Raw genomic sequence first — 17,500 nt, 5'->3', positions numbered from 1 at the left:
GATTATTAGTACTAAGTACACACATACACAAACGCAAACGGAGTAAATTGAGTGTTGGTAGAGATCCGCACACCCGGAACCGTTGTTGGCGCATCAACATCGTGTGTAGTAAAGCAGCGAGGTGCAGGCCGCAGGGCACCGTGGGTGCGCGTGGGTGTGGTTTGTGTAATTCACAATTTCTAGAAAGTTTTGTTTTTTGTCTTTCTAATACACCATGCAACTCTCAACCACATGCGCATATACAAGCCAAAAAAGGCGACACGAAGGTGTGTCCTCCCTGGCCAGCATGCTACAGAAGAACCGCCACAAAGCGGGTGCTGTCTGTGATTTTTGGTTTTGGCCAGAAATTATCCATCCATCGGGCAACCGGCGGGCCAGGAACACAGGAATGCGAGTGGGAAGTTGTTGATTCCCAAACAGTAAACCCCGAACCAGAGCATCTCGACGAACATGCGTGCATGAGGCGCACGCACTATACGCTTTGGAGCTATGCGCGTTTGCGCACGATGGGTGGCCCTATCCTCAAATCCCACTCGCGTCGTGCTAACTGGGCACTGCGCTATCTCACGTAGAATGCTTCAAAATAGCGATCACCAGCAGCAGTCGCATAGAATGTGTATTTTTAGCGTGTTTTCCGCGCTGTGGAGTCCGCGCTGCGTGACTCTGCTGCTGCTCACCGTGAAAACGGTACGCGCGGCCGCCATGCACCACGTGGTGTGCTCGGTCGGTCGATTCGATGGATGGTTCGCAGCCAGGGAGGTGGGACCGCTGGCTTTTTAGATTCTAGGTTGAATTGTTTTTATTCCTTCCCGTTTTGTTTGTTTGTTTCAGAACCGTTTGCATTGCTTTTAACACAGAGTACAATAGATTTAACGAAGCAGGAGCCAAAAGGGAGGAGCAGCATATACTGGCATAAATTTGCAAATTATTCATACTACTACAATTATCGATTGTTAGTTACTAAAAACAGAGGAAGAGAGGAAGACAGGCAGAGATGAGATGAAAATGGCAATGAATTTGGGAGCAGAGATTCCGCGATCACCGGTTAAGTTGAAGGAGAAGGAGGAGGATGAGCGGTACACCCGAATGGTGGGAACACGCGAACAGGAGAAGGTGTACTGGCTCGCAACATCCGGGGTCGGGCAGCGTATATTACCAGTAAATCATATTAACATGTAATCATTTATCATCTCGCTATCTCGCGCCGTTTTTGCAGTTTTGAAAGAATGGAAGGAGACTGTGTAAAAGTCCATAGTTTGACCCATAGACATTAGACACACAAACATTACGTACATGATTATGGCCGATTTTTCGGGAAGAGCAAAGTGGATCGCGATGAGTGTGTTTTGTTAGATTACAACCAAATAATAAGGGCAAGCGAGAGAGAGAGGGAGAGCGGGAGGAGAGTTGCATATGAACTTAACATTGAATTTAACGAGGCGTGAGTTAATAACGAGTGAGAAAGCCAAACAAACAGCAGCAAACTCTCATCACCACATACACACAGAAACAGTCAGTAACAAAACAGCAGTAAGCAACACAGTACTACCAGTATATCATCAAACCGCGTGTACTACTAGAGTTGATAGAACGTGCCAGGTGTGAAAACACGGCGTAAAAGCAGGACAGCGCAGGGATGCCAAGCAGCAGCAGCAGCATGGTGCAGCATTAAGATTTGTTTGAAGCACCTAGTAATGTAGGGGAAAAACGGGGACACGAGGTTTGCCTGTGCGAGGGCGAGGGCAGAAACAATAGCTAGAGTAAAGGAGCTGGATAAAAAAAAGATGCCCAGAAAAAAAACAAAGAGAAGAATAACACAGTAAAAGTAAATGCTCTAATACCAATGTTTAATTGCAATGTGTAGTGTACGGTGGAGAGCATGCGGTGTTGCGATCGTTTTCGAGATCAAATCAAGATTGAATCGAGAGCAGCGCGCGTAAACCACTCATACCATACAGAGCACACGTGCCAGCAGCAGAGTAGTGGCAGGACGAATAAAAAAAAAACAGAAAAACAGAAATCCACATCATCAACCCACAAACAATAGGAAACAGCAACTGTGAACCGGCTAAAAGGTGGTGTGTGGTCGAACCATCCAACACGCCACACCCAACATTGGGCAAGTGAAACATTTAAGAACATAAGATGAAGAACACGTTGACAACTAAATAACACACGTAGAGAAAGCAACAAGGCAGTCAGTAAGACCTATTTAGTAATGTTTAAGCATGATCAAGTAATGATAAAGCAAGCGCCCCAAAAAGAGGGTAAAAGCGTTAAAAAGCGTATCACACACTCGCATACACATGGCAGAAGCAACAGCAGCACAATGATGAACGATAAGAGCGTGCGCGCGTGTACCGGCCGGCAAACAGGCACGTGGGTCGTAAAAGAATCAATCGGAAAAACAGCAAAATCTATCGATTGCGATACGTTAGCGTGCGGCGGCGGCGGAACTGGTGGGATTCGAGAAGAGAAGACCGATTGTTTAAGCAGTAAAAGGAACCAACCAATCAACCAACACACATAAGCAACAGAGGCAGCAGCTGTAGCGGGCGGCAACATCCAACGCCCCACAACAACAACAACAACGTGAGTCAGTCAGCTCAGCTGAACAACAATGATGCCGCTATACTACTTGTTTCCAGCAGAGCAGGGTCACATCAAGACCGCAGAACAACGGAAACTATGTCGAAACTTGTGAAACATAACCCAAAGCGGAGAAAAAGGTACCAGAAAATCAATAAAAAAATCGAAAAATTTTAATCAACCGCGTGTTTCTGGCATAGTCATGGACGAGACAAGGTTTATATGGTAGAACTATTGGCTTTACTTATATGATCCACTCCACTTAGCATAAACTATCGCTCGTTATCACAAATTTCGCTTATCAATGCTACGCTGCAGCTTTCTTAGATGTACAGTGATCCATCGGCAGGCCCGAGATAGTGCAGCGAGATCAACAGCACATCGATCAACGTCCAAACACCGAGACCGCCGAAGCTAAACAGCTTACCGATCCCTTCCTGCCAGTGACCAAGAAAGAACCGATCGACACCGAACCCACCGAGCGTAATGCTGAGCATGAGCGTCGTCGACCATCGGTAGCCCTGCGTCCAGTTGCACGGAATTTTCTTCATGAACGTCCGATTGCCCATACACAGGATCTCCGGATGGACCGTGCAGTTGGTTTTAAACTCGGAACCGATCGAATTGCAGTTACCCTTCTGCTCGCAAACGTGCTCCCAGCGTTCGGTCTGGTAGCAGTACCGGCATATCATCGGGCGCTTCAGCTCGCCCTGATTGACCGACGGTCGCGCTCTGTCCCACTGGCAGTTGACGTTGTTCTTGGGAATGCAGGTTACGTTCACTTCCGCCCCGTACAGGCAATTCGGAATGTAGTTGCACTGCAGACAAGAGTTGGGCAGATCGCTACAGAGCACATCGACCGGGCAGTGGCTCGTATCGGAGGGTTTTGTCTGGTGGAAGGCAAGAGAGGAACTGCTGATTAACATCGGCCATGTGTAGGTTGCTAGCAGTTGATTCTTACGTTTGAATTGATGGTGACCGCCGATCGATCCGTGTCGGAGCTGGTCTTCTCCAGTTTCGTGGGCTACAACGAAAGGACCAATAAACCATGAGAAGGGTAACTGTGGAGATAAGCATCGTCCTCTACTTACCGTCACTTCCGGATTGTTGGAGTTTACGGCTGTTGGAGGGAAGAAAACATCTCGTTAGGCAGAGTGCGGAAAGAGAGTGCAACCTGGGCGCATTTTACTCACATGATTGGGTGATTCGTACGTGGGATAGGATGAGCGACATCATCAAAAACACGACCGACTTCCAGTTCAACCGTACGCACGTTCGTCCGAATAGAAAACCGCTAAACATGTTAATTTTCCGATAAAACCAAGCAAGAAACGGATGGTGGAGCGGCGGGTGTTGCGCAAAGTTTGACGTTTCTCGTTTGTTGTTGTTTTGATTGCTCTCATTCAATTTGACAGTTGCTGGTGGCCGAATCGCTCGTCCATCTTTTTCCCAGTTTTTCTTAATTATTTTCAATCTTTTCTCAACATCTCTGTTGAGTGGCTGTTGTATCTGGATATGACGTGGAATTCTTTGTTCTAATCGACTTACGTAAGTCCTACAAATAATTTCCAATGCTCCAATTTCGCTGCAACGCGATGTTCGCAACGAATCGAACCCTTTGTGCAGCGCTTACTGACGTTTCGTCCGCGGTGGGTGGTGTCTTCTTGGTGGCGCCCTTCTCCTACCCTTTCGCACTCGTTATTTTGTCGTGATTCGAAGCGGTTGGTATCTCCTCGGTCCGCCGCCGCTGCCGCCGTTGAAGCTGTGTCATCCAGTGTCGTCTTCGTTGTCGTCGTCGCGAGCTCCAATTTGTGTTTTTGGCGTGCGTGAGTTTTGTGTGATGATAACAGTGGCTCAAGTTTATCATTAAAACCCCCCAGAGAAGGTGGTTTACGCCTGTGATTCACCTCAACAGCAGGTGCGAACGGCGTGCGAGTGGATGGCGGTTCCAGTTCAGGATATCTGCAGCATAATCCGTGCAGCTGGCTGGACCGCGCTCTGTGCGGTGCATCATCATCATCATCGTCTTCTCGGCGGAGTCTCGAAATAGCGTCCCCCGTGCGGGAGGTGTGATCTCATGCTGCGAAGCGGAGTGCACGGAATTTTCTTCCAGCCGAGGATTTGAAGGCCAACCATCGTCCTCGTCTTTCTCCTCATCGGCTGCACCTTCTGGTTTTTTTTTCCTTTCTTTTGTTGTGACGACACCACCGTCGGTGACAACGACTTCCAGTGGGGGTGGTAGAGGGAAGCAACCGGAGTAAAACGGTGCATCAGGATCTGAAGGTGGCACAAAGAGCAAGAGAGAGAAAGAGTGAGGCCTCCTTTGGTCAGATGAAGATGAAAAGGATTTTTCCGGCTCCTGGTTCTATACCAAGTGCGTCATGACATACGAGGAAAAGCCGCATTTTCCCGTGGATGGGAGTGATGTCATTCGTTCCCCCTCAAAGGACGTTCATGGGGACGGTGGTTGGTGTTTTCCGCGCACCGTCTGTGTGTGCGTACTATCCAGGAAAATGGGAAAATGTCATTTCTTCACCACCACCCCAAAACCGCCTCAATATGGTTCCTTACGTAGCAGCTGCTGCTCTGCTACTCTATTTCGTCTGCCCAGAGGGGACTCCCTCTGATTGGATACCTTGAATGGAAGGAAAAACGAAAGTTGCCACAGTCGCCGGCACACTCACGCCCAATTTTTTTTCTCTCTCCCCCCGCGAACTTCCGCCGTCGCCGCTGCCGATGATGCAAATCGGCGATGCATTCGGTGGGTTGTGGTGCCGGCTTACTAGAGTATTCATCGCCTGCTTACGATGGTGGGCTTTCTTCCGGTTGCACCGTCACTCGGTTGAAGGCGAAACCGCGAACCGCGAGCTTCCCTTTTGCCAGCCGCATGCCTGCACGAGGGAAAATAATCGATCGAAAAACGATTGCAGGAGGAGCCCCCTTTCCCTTTATTTCCACATTTTCCGCTCCGTCCGGCATGATGATGATGTGTGATTAATGTTGTAATTTCAGTCCTTTTTTTAGAAAGAAAAGTAAGAGAAAAAGAGCAAAGTGATCTGTGTGATGTGTTAGAGAAGGGGCCGAACGGGGGAAGGGAAATGAATCAAAGTGCACAGTGGCAGTGTTAGTGGAGCAGAAAACAGGCAGTGCTCGAGGAGGTGGAGGAAAATCCCCTCATTTGTTCCCTCTCAGTTCCCCGCGGTGTTGTTGTTGCATCGCCGTCCCCGCAAAAGGTGTTGTTTCGTCCAAATCAATCGCGCCGCGTAACTCATCAAAGTCAGCTGTTGCTGTTGCTGCTGTTAAGCGGCCGGATCTACGATCGCCATCGACCAACACGCCTTCGAACGGGTGAAAACAACAATAGATGATCTCCGGGGGCCGCCCGCCGGCACACGTCGTCGCCTGGAAGTGATTCTTCGCCTTCACCTGCTGCTAAAAAAGGTACGAAAAACGCTTCCTTGTCCATTGTTTTGGCCCCGAACGCGCAGGACAATGGCTGCCAATTAGAAAGGGGGCTGCCAGCATTACCGCTGTATGGGTTAGGGTGGCCAACATTACCTCTAATGATCGCCAATTTATCGCAATTTAATACTTAGCAGGACATGATTTGCGGGGAAGAAAATCATCCGGCAATTCGAACGTCGTTTTTTTTTTGGATTGGAATCGTAATGATGCCATGAGAGATGACGTACTGCTACTCCCGCATCTCGAATGGAAGCTGGAGCTACGCTCCCCAACCAGACCATTCAATTCGTTCCAAAAACCGGTCCCGGAACTGGGTGCATTTCTTTGGCCAAACCGAGCTGTCAAACCGGCCAACCACCCAGGCAACATACAGACAAACGTGCACTTGAACAGGACTGCAATTGCACTCCTTCTTTCGTCCGTCCGTTGCTCTGACCTGCTCTCGCTGCTTCCCATCACAGCAACCACACCCCGCGCACACCCTGCGCACTTCGATCGCTTCCCATCGCCTTGACCTTCGCGAGCAGTGGGTGGGTGGGTGGGTGGTGCTTAGGAATACTTCCTTCCACCCACCATCACCGCCAGCGAAACACTAAGCCACGACGGCGTCGCCGCAATTCCGTAATCGAGAATAGCGGGTTTTCTTTCGGTATTTTTAGGTCACGCTTGTCACCAGCATAAATTGATGTGCGTCCGGTCCCAAGCGACGGGGTTGGCGCACGCTACTGGCGCGTGGCGTGTGGGGATCACATTCCTCTTCGAAGCGAATTACGTTTTCAAAACCAAACCACCACCGTCACCCCCTAGAGCAAGTTATACAGCCAAGGGGTTGTTATTGTTTATGCTACGAATGCACGGGTTGGTCTTGTAACGGAACCGTGATGCCAGGAGCGTTGATCGCAATATGATCCATCTGTTGTTGAGGGTTCGGTCGTCGAATTCTATTTCTTTCGATTGTCGCACGTGAATGAGCGAGGAATAGAATAGACATTCCGCGAGATTCCGAAAACGTGTTTTTAGGGAGGACCGGGTTAAGATCATTAACCGATCGTCGGTATCATCGGTTATTTATGTTTCTGCTGGTGTTTGCGTATGCGTGTGTGTGGTGGCAATCGTAAAAAGAGGGGCCCAGAAGCGCCTCAGATCGAATCATCTTTAAAAGGTCGATACGAGAAGATCGGAGGCCACGATGATCATGCGAGATTATGGTGCCGGTGATTGCCGCAACACACAACTCATCATTACTGTGCCCCATTGCTAGCTAGCAATTTGGATGCTTCGCTCTCCTTTTCTCGCTTCTCCTCTTATCTCTCTACAGCTACAAAGCATGGATGCCTTCACTGGGACGCATTACGCATGAAAGCCAGGGCCCAAATCGTCGTTTAGCGATACTAATTCCGATTTCCACCGATTTCGATGGCTTACGGTGGTTGTGTGCCTCTTGGTGGGGATCATCATTCGTAACGGAACGGATGCACCGATAAAACGATTCCAGCACACCCATCACCACCACCACCACCCCCTGCACGCCATATGCGCCACCGTTTGCGTTGCTCGCCGCACGAATCCGGAACGCCGGATGTTCCGGGGCCGCTGCTTTCTAGGTGCATCGGTGCATAATCTTGCCTGGTGTGTTCTGGATTCTGCGCGTGCCTCGGCCAGGCCCACCATGCCCGATTGCGCACCAGCACCCCAGCATCCCATTTCGTGAGTTCTTCGCGCAATTTCCCTCGTCTCGAGCACGCGACAATCGGAAAGCGAAGTCAACCAAGCTGAACCCACGATCGGTTCCACCAACTGGCAACAACGACGTTTCCTATCGTTTAAGCCGCCACCGTCAGCGGCCATAGCGCTTGGTTTGGGGTTCGGGGAATCTGCCGTGCAAGTCATAAATGATGAACAAATTATGCATTTACCGCTATTGTGCACACTCGCTGCTGATGCTGCTACTGTTGCTGCTACTGATGCTGTGTGTTTGGGAGAGAGAGAGAAATGATATTGTTTGCACCCCGTGCCGTGTGAGGGTGCCACAGTTGACGCCACGATTTCGTGCGCTCCTCTGGGTATGTGAATGAAGATTGGCTTCGACCATTTCACCGCCATTTCTCTCTTCCTCTCTCCTACTATTGATGCTGCTAGTGCTGAGGAGTGAAGAGGATCATAAAATTAGCACACCAAACGATTCGCATGTTTATTTAACAGGCAGCAGCTCCTTTCTGGCTGGGCTCCATCGTGGGCCAACTGCTGATACGCCAGCAGATAGCCATCGAAGGTGTCTTCGCTGTCGCTTACTACATGCCTGAAGCATGCCCATGGAAAATGCTTGATTAAGCAGGTCGACGCACCCCCCGAAAAAAGTGTGCCCCCAGTTGAATTCAATTTTGTCAGCTTCCTCGTAGGAACAGGAATTTGGTTTAAATTTTGTTTTTAAATAAAAAGTTGAAAGCTCTACGCTTCATTGCGTTCAAATTAAAAGAGGGATTTTTTTTAAGCAACGAGCTGTTTGCTGTTTTGAAGAAGAACAGTTACCAGTCGGCAGCCACATCTCGGTAACCTCGGGTCAACAAGCGCTATCCGTCCTTAATCGATTCGATAATAAGACACTCCAACACCGCGGCTAAACGGCAGCAGCATCAGAAGCACCACCAGCACCAGCAGCCACTGGGGAGGGCATTTCTCACACATTTACGGCCCTTATCTAGTACCACGCGCCACTTGCTGTCCGACTCCCAACGAAAACGGGTTCTTGCCCGTCTCTCTCTCAATCAAAAAGGGCCCCGAAGTGTACGACTTTGGTAACGTCCGTTCCGGGTCCTCCTAACGGAACCGGTCACCACCCCACACGTCTCCGAGAGAATCCTTCTCAATCCAGCTGTCAATTTCACGCATCATCAGCGTGCGATGCGATCCCCCACCCTATATCGGCTCGTTCCTGTTCTGTTGATTGGTGAGCTCACAGCCTCTCGAAAGGACTTGGCAGACGGCCGATCGCACTGCGCATGATCAGCACATGATCGACGCACAACAGCGTGCGTGGAGCGTGGAGAAGGCTCGCCCTTATCATAGCGAGCGGATCGTGGAAATTAGCCATTACCGCGATCGGCGCCCGAGCATCACAACAAAGACAAGGAATGTTTGACGAACTTTTTGTGCGTGTTTTTTTCTTCCTTTACTTCCAACAACCAACAAAAGAGCTGCCAGATCATTGCGGATGATCCAGGTGCGGCCAGGTGGCTGACTCGTTTTTTGGGCGAAACCAGTTTCGGTCCGTCCGGGATCGAGGGGATTTTTCTTTCGCCGCCGACCCGATGATAACGGCGCACGAGTAGTTGATATGTGGCGCGCGAGCTGAGGTCCGCGAGTTGTGTTTCCGCTGATGCCGTACCCCCAAAGGCACCCCTCACAACTCCTCGTACAACGAATGTTGCTCCAAGAGAACGTGTGGTGCAGAAAATTGGAAAATAAGTCCAGGTTTCGTCCAGACGGGGAGGGGCGCTCGGCATTTATCAGGCAGCTCAGCTCAAACAGCAAAAATGGTTTTTATTATCGCACCTTCACCTTCACCTTGCAAGATATACTCCTTTCTCCGCTGCCAGTGCCCGTTTCCCAACTTTTTGCCAATTTGTAGCGAAATTTGGGGCCACGCTCGTTGCTTCGCGTATCCCAAATTGCACAGCCCCAACAGGGCAAGGGGGGCCAGAACATGATTATTGTGCGCTATTGCGTCTCGTCGTCTTGTGCGCTGTACACGCTCTGGGTGAGCGGCGAATAAAAGATTGATTTAAAGAAGAGAGAAACCCCCCCTTTTTGGGGCACTATTGGGGCCGCATTGGCACCGGTAACCGGGGTGGCCAACGTGAACATGGGCAATTGGAGGAAGGAAATTAAAAAGTTTAGCAAATTGGTGCAATTTTCAACGCGAAAGATATGGCGCGGCGGCGATAGGAGTGTGGATGGCGTCGCTAAAGCTTATAAACATTCGTTGCCATTGGTTTTCACAAGCCTACGGGTCCCCGGGAGTCTCTAATTGATTGTAGCGAAAGAGGTGTGACGATGGACTAGGGTTGGTGACAAAGTCACTGGCTGTGTTGTTGGGGATTTGTACTCGCAAAAGCAACAACGTAACTCTGTTTACTCCAAAGACAATTGCCTTAAGCGTTAGGTGGACAATTACAGCGTTGCAAAAGGTAAACAGCTGTTTTCTTTATATATTTTCAAGATTTTTTGGTGAAAGGAGAGTTTTTTCATCTCATAATTGATGCCAAGTCTTCGAGGATATTAAAAATTGTTTCAGGAAACATTGAGCTGATCAAGAAGTAGGAAATTCATTGACCTTACCTCTCCTTAACATCAAACATGTTTCATTGCTGCTGTATTCCTCAAGAAAGGAATAGGATTTTAATGTAGTTTTTGGTTATTTTAATCAGATACTAGACTTTGTAACGAACAGGCTTAAAATTTTTATATTTAACTATATATTAACATTTATGCAGTGAAAATTCCCATAATATTCCATAAATATGCTTGAATGATGTATGGAAGTACAGACATGACATGTCAATCACTGGCAAGACCAACTTTCATTGCTATCCCATGGCCAAACGAACTCTAACTCCACATTAAAATCAATGACGCTTAGCTTGCTGGTCTACTACGGTCCTATCGTGCTCAGACAGCCCTCCCATTAACCGGAACCCGGAATCAACGCCTTGCCATACCGGGACAACCCGGGCTGGGCTCGACTCTTCCTCGAGAAATCAAACGCATGCATTGGATGGAAAACTGCTCCATCGCGGCCGTCTGCTAATTGGCGGTTTGTGCAAGCCGGCCGGCCTGCTGGCCAGTTCATCTGCCGCCGGTTCAGTGGCCAGCTCTCCAAGTCGGTTGCATGCACGCAGTGCAGTTACCCGAGAGTGTGGTAACGCACCACCGCTGCTGGTCAATGCCAATCGCCAGTGCGCCTTGTGCTGAACTGGCGCTGCCTTCTCGGGCCCAACTGCATACGATCTGTCGATATGCTGAGTTTGCTCATACAGAGGCTGCTTTATGGGGCTGCAACGATCGAATGCAAACGGCGCACTGGCCGGACAGACTGTGAGGCACTCCGGAGCTCCGGATTCCGTAATACAGATGCTACAGAGGTTGAGTATGCGCTCGTCCATTCACTATCCGTCTGTTAATTGTTTTGCATGTTTTCTGCTTCATTTTTTTTCCTCCCCTTTTCGTTGCTGGCCGGGGCTCGCCAAAGCATAGCGCCGGTTAATTATTGGAGGCAGTGGCGGCGTCGGCGTGCACGCCACACAACACTAACCCCGCGGATGGCCCCGGCACCAGCTGAGCGGATCGATCATCTCGCATATTGTCTGCCCGACGCCTCACCGGTGGCTCATTCGTTCGTGGAGCAACACACACCCATTTTACAGTCTACCGGGCTGCTAGTTGGCTGGCTGGCCAGGGTTCTACTGCCCCGCTGGTTGATGAATTCGTTTCTTCACGCCACGCCGCCCAGAGTGGTGCGATGATCGTTGCTTCGCGTTGTGCTTATGAGATGATACGAAAGACACTGAGAAATGAGCCTGCCACACCATCGCACCACCCGGGAGTCTCTATCTTATTTCCAACACACAAAAAAACACTAAACATGGTGGATGCCAAAAAAAAACTGACGCTAGCATAAGAATGACGACGCCCCAAAAAAAAAATAATAAAAAATGCGCCATGACATGCTCCGGCTGTGCCGTTTGGCTGGTGCGTGTGGGATTAAGCCACACTCTCTGGATCGCTCCTTACATGGTGCGCCGGATCGGACCGTTTTACGAGCGTTTGTTCTTGCGGGAACCTCCGAAAGGAGGAATGAGAATGATCAATAGTTTGCGTCTTTTAACGAAATTCGAGCGCAACGCAAGAAGTCGGCATCGACTGTGATCTGCTCGGATCTTTTAGATTATAATCTCGTTTCTTCTCAAACTCCCCCTCGTTTTCCTGGCAAGATAAGAGTTTTCATTTTCATTTTTCATCGCGATCTCGTTATGATGCGAAGCGGATTGAAAACGGTACTTATCAAAAGGGAAAACACTTGCGCCGGAGGTCCATCGGTGCGTGTAACATCCGGCATTGCTACTCGGTGTGTCCCTGTGTGCTATTCCCAGGTATGCAAATTGCAAACCGGTGCCCTTCACGAAGGGAAGCTTTCCCCTTCTGCAGCAGCTGCTGCTGCTGCTGCTGCAGGCATCAAATGGATCAATATGCGAGATCCGTTTGAAATTGACTGCAGAAAATTAACTTACACCACAGAGATCAAGCGAAAGGGTGCGCTGAACTGCGTTGGGCCCGACGGTTTATGGTGGCCATCGTGCTAGGCCACCAACTCTAAACCATAATTAATAACGCTTCAGCGCGGACGATGATGCTGCTGTTGCTGGTGGTGCTAGCGTACATAATTGTTGCTCCTTCGTTGCCCACCGCGATCACGATTGATTGTTTTGCGTGGTTTGGATCGCAAAAAAAAAACAGAGGGCGCCCATTAGCGGATCGGGAGTTGCGCGGTTGGCTAAGTATGTGAAGGCTGCCGTAGATAGTGTTGGTGGTGGTCAGGGTTACTCCCTTGGATGGCTGGCTGCTGCTACTAGGGCTCCCGGTGGTCCGAAAAGCCAATTTAGCTGGGTCTTAATCTGTGTGTTCTGTTGGAGAAGAGGGCTGGTCAGTCAGGTTGTGGGAAGCAAGACAGGCGCCAAGCCAAGCGAAACAACATCAAACGCGTAGCGGTTCTGTTTGCGAGGCACTACTGGCACTGATATTGGTGTAGATGATGATTAAGGTGTAGGCTCTATTTGTTTCTGGGATAGTTTATAGCTTTTGCAGAAAGGCTCATAAAGATCAAACGATGGAGCTCTGTTTGTTTGTTTGTGATTTAATACAGCAAATATGAAAAGAGGTGCAGAGAATTTTAATTGGTCCTCTAACGCTACCAGTGATCATATTTTAACTGTTACACGTAATAATGATCAGTATAATTGGTTTTCATTCACAGACATAATAAAAAAAAACCAAAAAGTGAATGGTTTTTTATGCATTTCCTGTCGCACCAATATTGATTGAGATTGATTTTTCCTTTTACATTCCAACCACATTCCATGCTCCATTGGAAATGGCTTAATGGAGTGAAAAAAAAAACAACTTCATCCATAACGGAGACACCATATCTCTAGCAGTTGAATGTGTTTTCCCTTCAAATTGAATGTCTTCCATGCTGCGCATCGATCGCGCACGAATGAAAGGAAAGGATGTGCGCGAAGAAGCCGGTCTCCTCGACAGCATAACTAACACATGTTGGCCGGTCCCTCGCTCCCTTTTGCAGACCATGGATATCGCAGTCACGCTGGCAAAACCCCTGCTGTCAACACCAAAAACCCGAATGAAACACGATACAATAATGTGTTACCACTGCGCTCTCAGGTCTAACGGGGGCCCAGCACCCTACTACCCTTCTTCCTCCCCTTATCTTAACTCATACGAACGCGATACCGACCGTGAAACGCATGGCGAGCCGCGGCCAAAGCCTTCAAAAGTCGCCACGATTTGCCCCTCGCGTCGCAAGACGACGCATCGCAATGGCATCCACCCAGACCCCGGGCCAGACCAGACCAGACAGACAGGCATGCCGGCCGGAGTAGTTGATTCGAGTTGGTTCCGATTTGTTATTTCCTTCCCCTTCACCCTTCCGTTTTCTTTTCCTCGCCGATACTCGCACTGCCTTCACTGCGCTGTTTTTACGATAAAAACACTTCATTCAACAGCTCATCAAACAACATGTGATCGATTGGTCGGCTCGGTGGTGGTAGATTTTATGGTTCGGAGGGGTGGCTTGTGGCTGGTAAACGCTGGAGTTTGTCGAGGGAGTTGATCGAACGTGACGAAGCCAGGCAGCCGGTCGGTCGGTCGGTCGAGTATCGCGTATCAACGCGATCAATCTTGCACCGTGGAAAAAGAAACGGAAGGCAAAAAAAAAGAAAGAAACAATAGAAATGTTATAAACAATACGTCAGCAGTGGCTCCACTCCCTTTGGCATGCCAGTTTTTTTTTTTTGCTGAAAACGGTAACTTTACCTAACGCGTTTGTCGTTTGAAGCCACACGGAGGGGTGAAGTTGAAGTCTTTGGACCCCAAACACAAACAGTTGAATGTTAAATGAGTGACGATAGCGTACGGTCGCTGGTGACATGCAATGCAGTTGGCGGAAAGTTTGTATTTTCAAAATAAAATGGAATGGAATGGAAAATTCATTTTCGTTTTTAAAACCATCCAGTAAAACACCGCCGACGAATGAAAATGAAAATCCACTAACACCCGTGGGTCTGACGATTGCGAGGGCATTGTTTCATCATCATCATTGGGGTCTTTTGCTTGTTGTTTTAACCGCGCCGCGGCTTGTGGCTACAAATGCTCTCCTGCTGCATGCTGCTTGGCTGTAGTGGCGTTGGTGGCACGAGTCTTTTTTCTGAATTATTAAATTTTCTTCCCTTTTTTTCCCTTGTTGTTGCTGCTGGTGCCTCCTCCACGAAAGCGCGTCGACGGCCCACATCACCATTACCATCATCAACAGCACATCGTCCCACTTTGAATCGATATTTTCGTCTGGAACTGTCGGGGGAATACCGGCGTACCGGCGTGATTGTGCGGCGCACAACACCTCGATCCCCGGTTTGTCGACGTTACGTAGCACAAACTATTCCATTCCGGAAATGATGCTGAGACCGAGGACTGAGTCGTTCTTCTTTTACCTCTGTTTTGCTCAGCAGCCCATCGTCGTATGGCTCTCTCGGGGGTTTCGAATGGGTGGTCTTTTATTCCGTGCAATAGGCATTGTGGTCTGTGCTGTGCTGCGACTACACAGCTGCGACTGCGTTCTATTGCGCCCAATAACGTCGATTACGTGTTTTTGTGTGTTGCGTTTTTTTTTTATCTCGTCCATGCTGCTTGTGTCGTTTGGATATGAGATAACTTTTATGGTACGCTTTTACTTAGCCTTTCTATCGTACTATGCAACATTCATTTGTTTGTTGTCGTTTGAGGATTGCATTGCTTTCACATTCTATTGTGTATCTTTACTGAGGTATATTTGTTCTTTCTTTTCTCGTTTCATACTATCTGAGTTATCTGTTTTCAAACATTTATACGCATATCCCAATGTTACTAACGTTTTCAAGTTTTTTACTGGTTTAACCGATTCCATTTTAAATTTTATAGAAAAAATTATACAAAGTCATAGCCAAACCATGTTGTTATCGTCTATTGCATTCATTACTTTGTAAATCAGTTACAATCACACGAAACGAATAGTTTACGAGTTCTTTCCGATCCAAAAGTCATTTGAATTGATTAAATTTAATGTTTATACATGTTCTGAACAGCTTACATTCAGCTATACATTAAAAACGATGCAAAAGAGACATAAAAATCTCTGCAAAAACCCGGTTCTAGCTCTGCCATGCGAACGGCGATTTTCCAATACGACCGCGAACGGATTACCCTAATTCTAATCACATTTTCCGCCTGATCTATAACCGACGGTACATCGCTAGCTGCCCCTAACCCACTCTCCATCGCACACCAATACGGCACGACGGATGCGATTGGAAACCATATCACGGCACCACGGCGGTCTTGGTGCCCGGTGTGACTCGGTTCGTGATCCGCCGGCCTGTCTCCAATCCAGCAGATCACCATAGATGATCGGCTTTAATTTTATGCTTCGTTAAACCCCGGCGACTGATGGAATCTTTACGCTCGCGCACCACGAGACACCACGATCTTGCCACCGACCGTTCCGTAGTTCCGCGGTTCCCTTTGCGTTCCGGCGCTCCCTTTACAGTCGATTCTTTCGAGCGAAATCGTGAAGTTTTCTTGCTCGACGGGTTTCCCAGCACTCTTCCCTGTTTGGTGGTGGTGGTGGTGGTTGGTACGGGATTTGCATAGTATCTACGGTGGTACATCCGGACATCCGGAGACTACGGATCTGTGGTCCAGTAGTTGCAGCTACTGGGTACGGCCGGGGATAATTGTAGGGCCGAACGGTCCAAAATTTGTTAATTGCATGTTTTCACTTCACTCTCTACGCCCGCTCGGGATGCCCAAACGCCGTTTTCGGTACTGAACTATTTTCATCATCATCATCATGATCATCATGATCATCATTCGAGCGTTTGTTTTTGCATCGCTTTCGCTTTAGAGTTTGAAGCCTATTTGGCGGACCTACCCTGAAGGAAATGGTTAAGGTGCTGGCGCAACGGTTAAGAAGAAGGAGAGCCTCTTCACAGAAATTCACTTTCTCTCTTCCATCTGGCTGGTAGCTAGCTGGCAACATGTGGCATCGATCATCCTAAACGTGCATTTTTACAGTTAATCACAGATAATCAATTAACCAATATTGCCCTTAGAGTACAAAAACAAAGATTAATAAATAATGAGATGAGGTCCCTGGAGAGAACAAACCATCGGCTTGGAATCCATTCTAGATCTTTTTTTTCCCCCTTGGATCTTGATGGCCAATTTCCTTGGCCTTGATGGCTTCCGATCATCAAATATGCATCAGACATCAGACAAATGGCCGCGGATGACTGGCGAGATTGATTGTACCTCGTAAAACATAAATTGGCAAACATCGCTCGTCGCGATGATCGAGTGTAATCAGCTGTTCGTCGACCACTAGGCGCCACTAAAGAGAGCGCTTTGGCCGTATTATGGTCATCTATCGTCCCCTTACGCTGGTGTAATGTGATGGTTTCCACTTTGTCGTAAATGATGGGCTCTTAATGCAGCGCGGACGGAGACGCCTTTCCTACGCCTTCCGGTGAAAGTTCCGATCGGGCCGGCGTGTTCCGCGTCACCCTCGACATTCCCTTCTGACCGGTGGTGGTGGCTGGCCAATCTTTTGTGTGTAAAGGTGTTGAGGCCACACCACACTTTTCCCATTGGTGGTGGGCCCTTTTAGGGCGGGAAGTGAGAAAATGCAATCGACTCTAATGTCCATGTTAGCCACCAACCCCAGTGACCCGATTCCGGTTGAGGTAGATGGGTCATCTGGCCGCGAGTAAAAGTAAACCTAAATTAAATGACGATATTATGGTAGCTCCGTGTTGGGTATTGCTCCCTTTTGTGTAAGTCTTTTCCAGTATTAATCTCTTGGATAAGAAACACTCCCTCTAACGTTCGACAGTAAAGTACGCAGCACAGGTCACTGCACAGGTACGCAAAACAGAGAAGAAGCTTCATCTATTATGCATTTCCGTATGTAATCGACACGAAAAACTTGGCCTAGAGCGCAACGTAAGACGAATTCAGAGTCATCGTTAATTTGAGCGATAATTTGACAGATAACGCGCAACGAGAGGCGACGGAGATAAGAACCGGCAGAACGGGATGATTTCGAGCGAACGAAAACTTAATC

The 17,500-nt window shown here is 48.6% G+C and overlaps 3 protein-coding genes across 8 annotated transcripts in view; 2 read left to right on the top strand and 1 right to left on the bottom strand.

Annotated features, from left to right (window-relative positions):
• The window catches only part of LOC126578354 (Y-box-binding protein 1), a 6,034-nt gene extending 3,268 nt beyond the window's left edge, over positions 1 to 2,766 (top strand). The window contains exon 1 of the mRNA XM_050240832.1: positions 1 to 2,766. This exon is cut by the window's left edge and continues 3,268 nt beyond it. The gene's annotated coding sequence lies outside the window, so the exon portion shown is untranslated.
• Positions 2,767 to 2,812: 46 nt separating this feature from the next.
• On the bottom strand, positions 2,813 to 3,946 carry LOC126578366 (TM2 domain-containing protein almondex). The gene is made up of 4 exons (XM_050240847.1): positions 3,783 to 3,946; positions 3,681 to 3,709; positions 3,551 to 3,613; positions 2,813 to 3,479 (listed from the first exon to the last, which is right to left on the bottom strand). Exons 1-4 carry the CDS (start codon positions 3,889 to 3,891, stop codon positions 2,913 to 2,915), a joined length of 768 nt encoding a protein of 255 aa, XP_050096804.1. The 5' UTR covers positions 3,892 to 3,946; the 3' UTR covers positions 2,813 to 2,912.
• A 350-nt stretch (positions 3,947 to 4,296) lies between these two features.
• LOC126578349 (WD repeat-containing protein 47) overlaps positions 4,297 to 17,500 on the top strand; it is a 57,501-nt gene continuing 44,297 nt past the window's right edge. For 2 of the 6 annotated variants that reach the window (XM_050240820.1, XM_050240814.1), the window contains exons 1-2: positions 4,310 to 4,415; positions 5,614 to 6,030. The gene's annotated coding sequence lies outside the window, so the exon portion shown is untranslated. Of the gene's footprint in view, positions 4,416 to 4,491; positions 4,508 to 5,601; positions 6,031 to 17,500 lie in introns of those variants that run through there. The other 4 variants (XM_050240815.1, XM_050240817.1, XM_050240819.1 and 1 more) reach the window with 4 other exon arrangements.

The sequence above is a fragment of the Anopheles aquasalis genome, chromosome 3, assembly GCF_943734665.1.
Source record: "Anopheles aquasalis chromosome 3, idAnoAquaMG_Q_19, whole genome shotgun sequence".
Classification (NCBI taxonomy): Eukaryota; Metazoa; Arthropoda; class Insecta; order Diptera; family Culicidae; genus Anopheles; species Anopheles aquasalis.
This window is presented reverse-complemented; position numbering and strand designations above follow the sequence as displayed.

Excerpts from the sequence above, each read along its gene's own strand:
- LOC126578366 (XM_050240847.1), bottom strand. The coding sequence starts at position 3,891 with ATGTTTAGCGGTTTTCTATTCGGACGAACGTGCGTACGGTTGAACTGG. Across the intron at positions 3,614-3,680 it reads CCAACAATCCGGAAGTGACG|CCCACGAAACTGGAGAAGAC; the intron begins GTAAGTAGAGGA and ends CTTTCGTTGTAG. Across the intron at positions 3,480-3,550 it reads CGGTCACCATCAATTCAAAC|ACAAAACCCTCCGATACGAG; the intron begins GTAAGAATCAAC and ends GCCTTCCACCAG.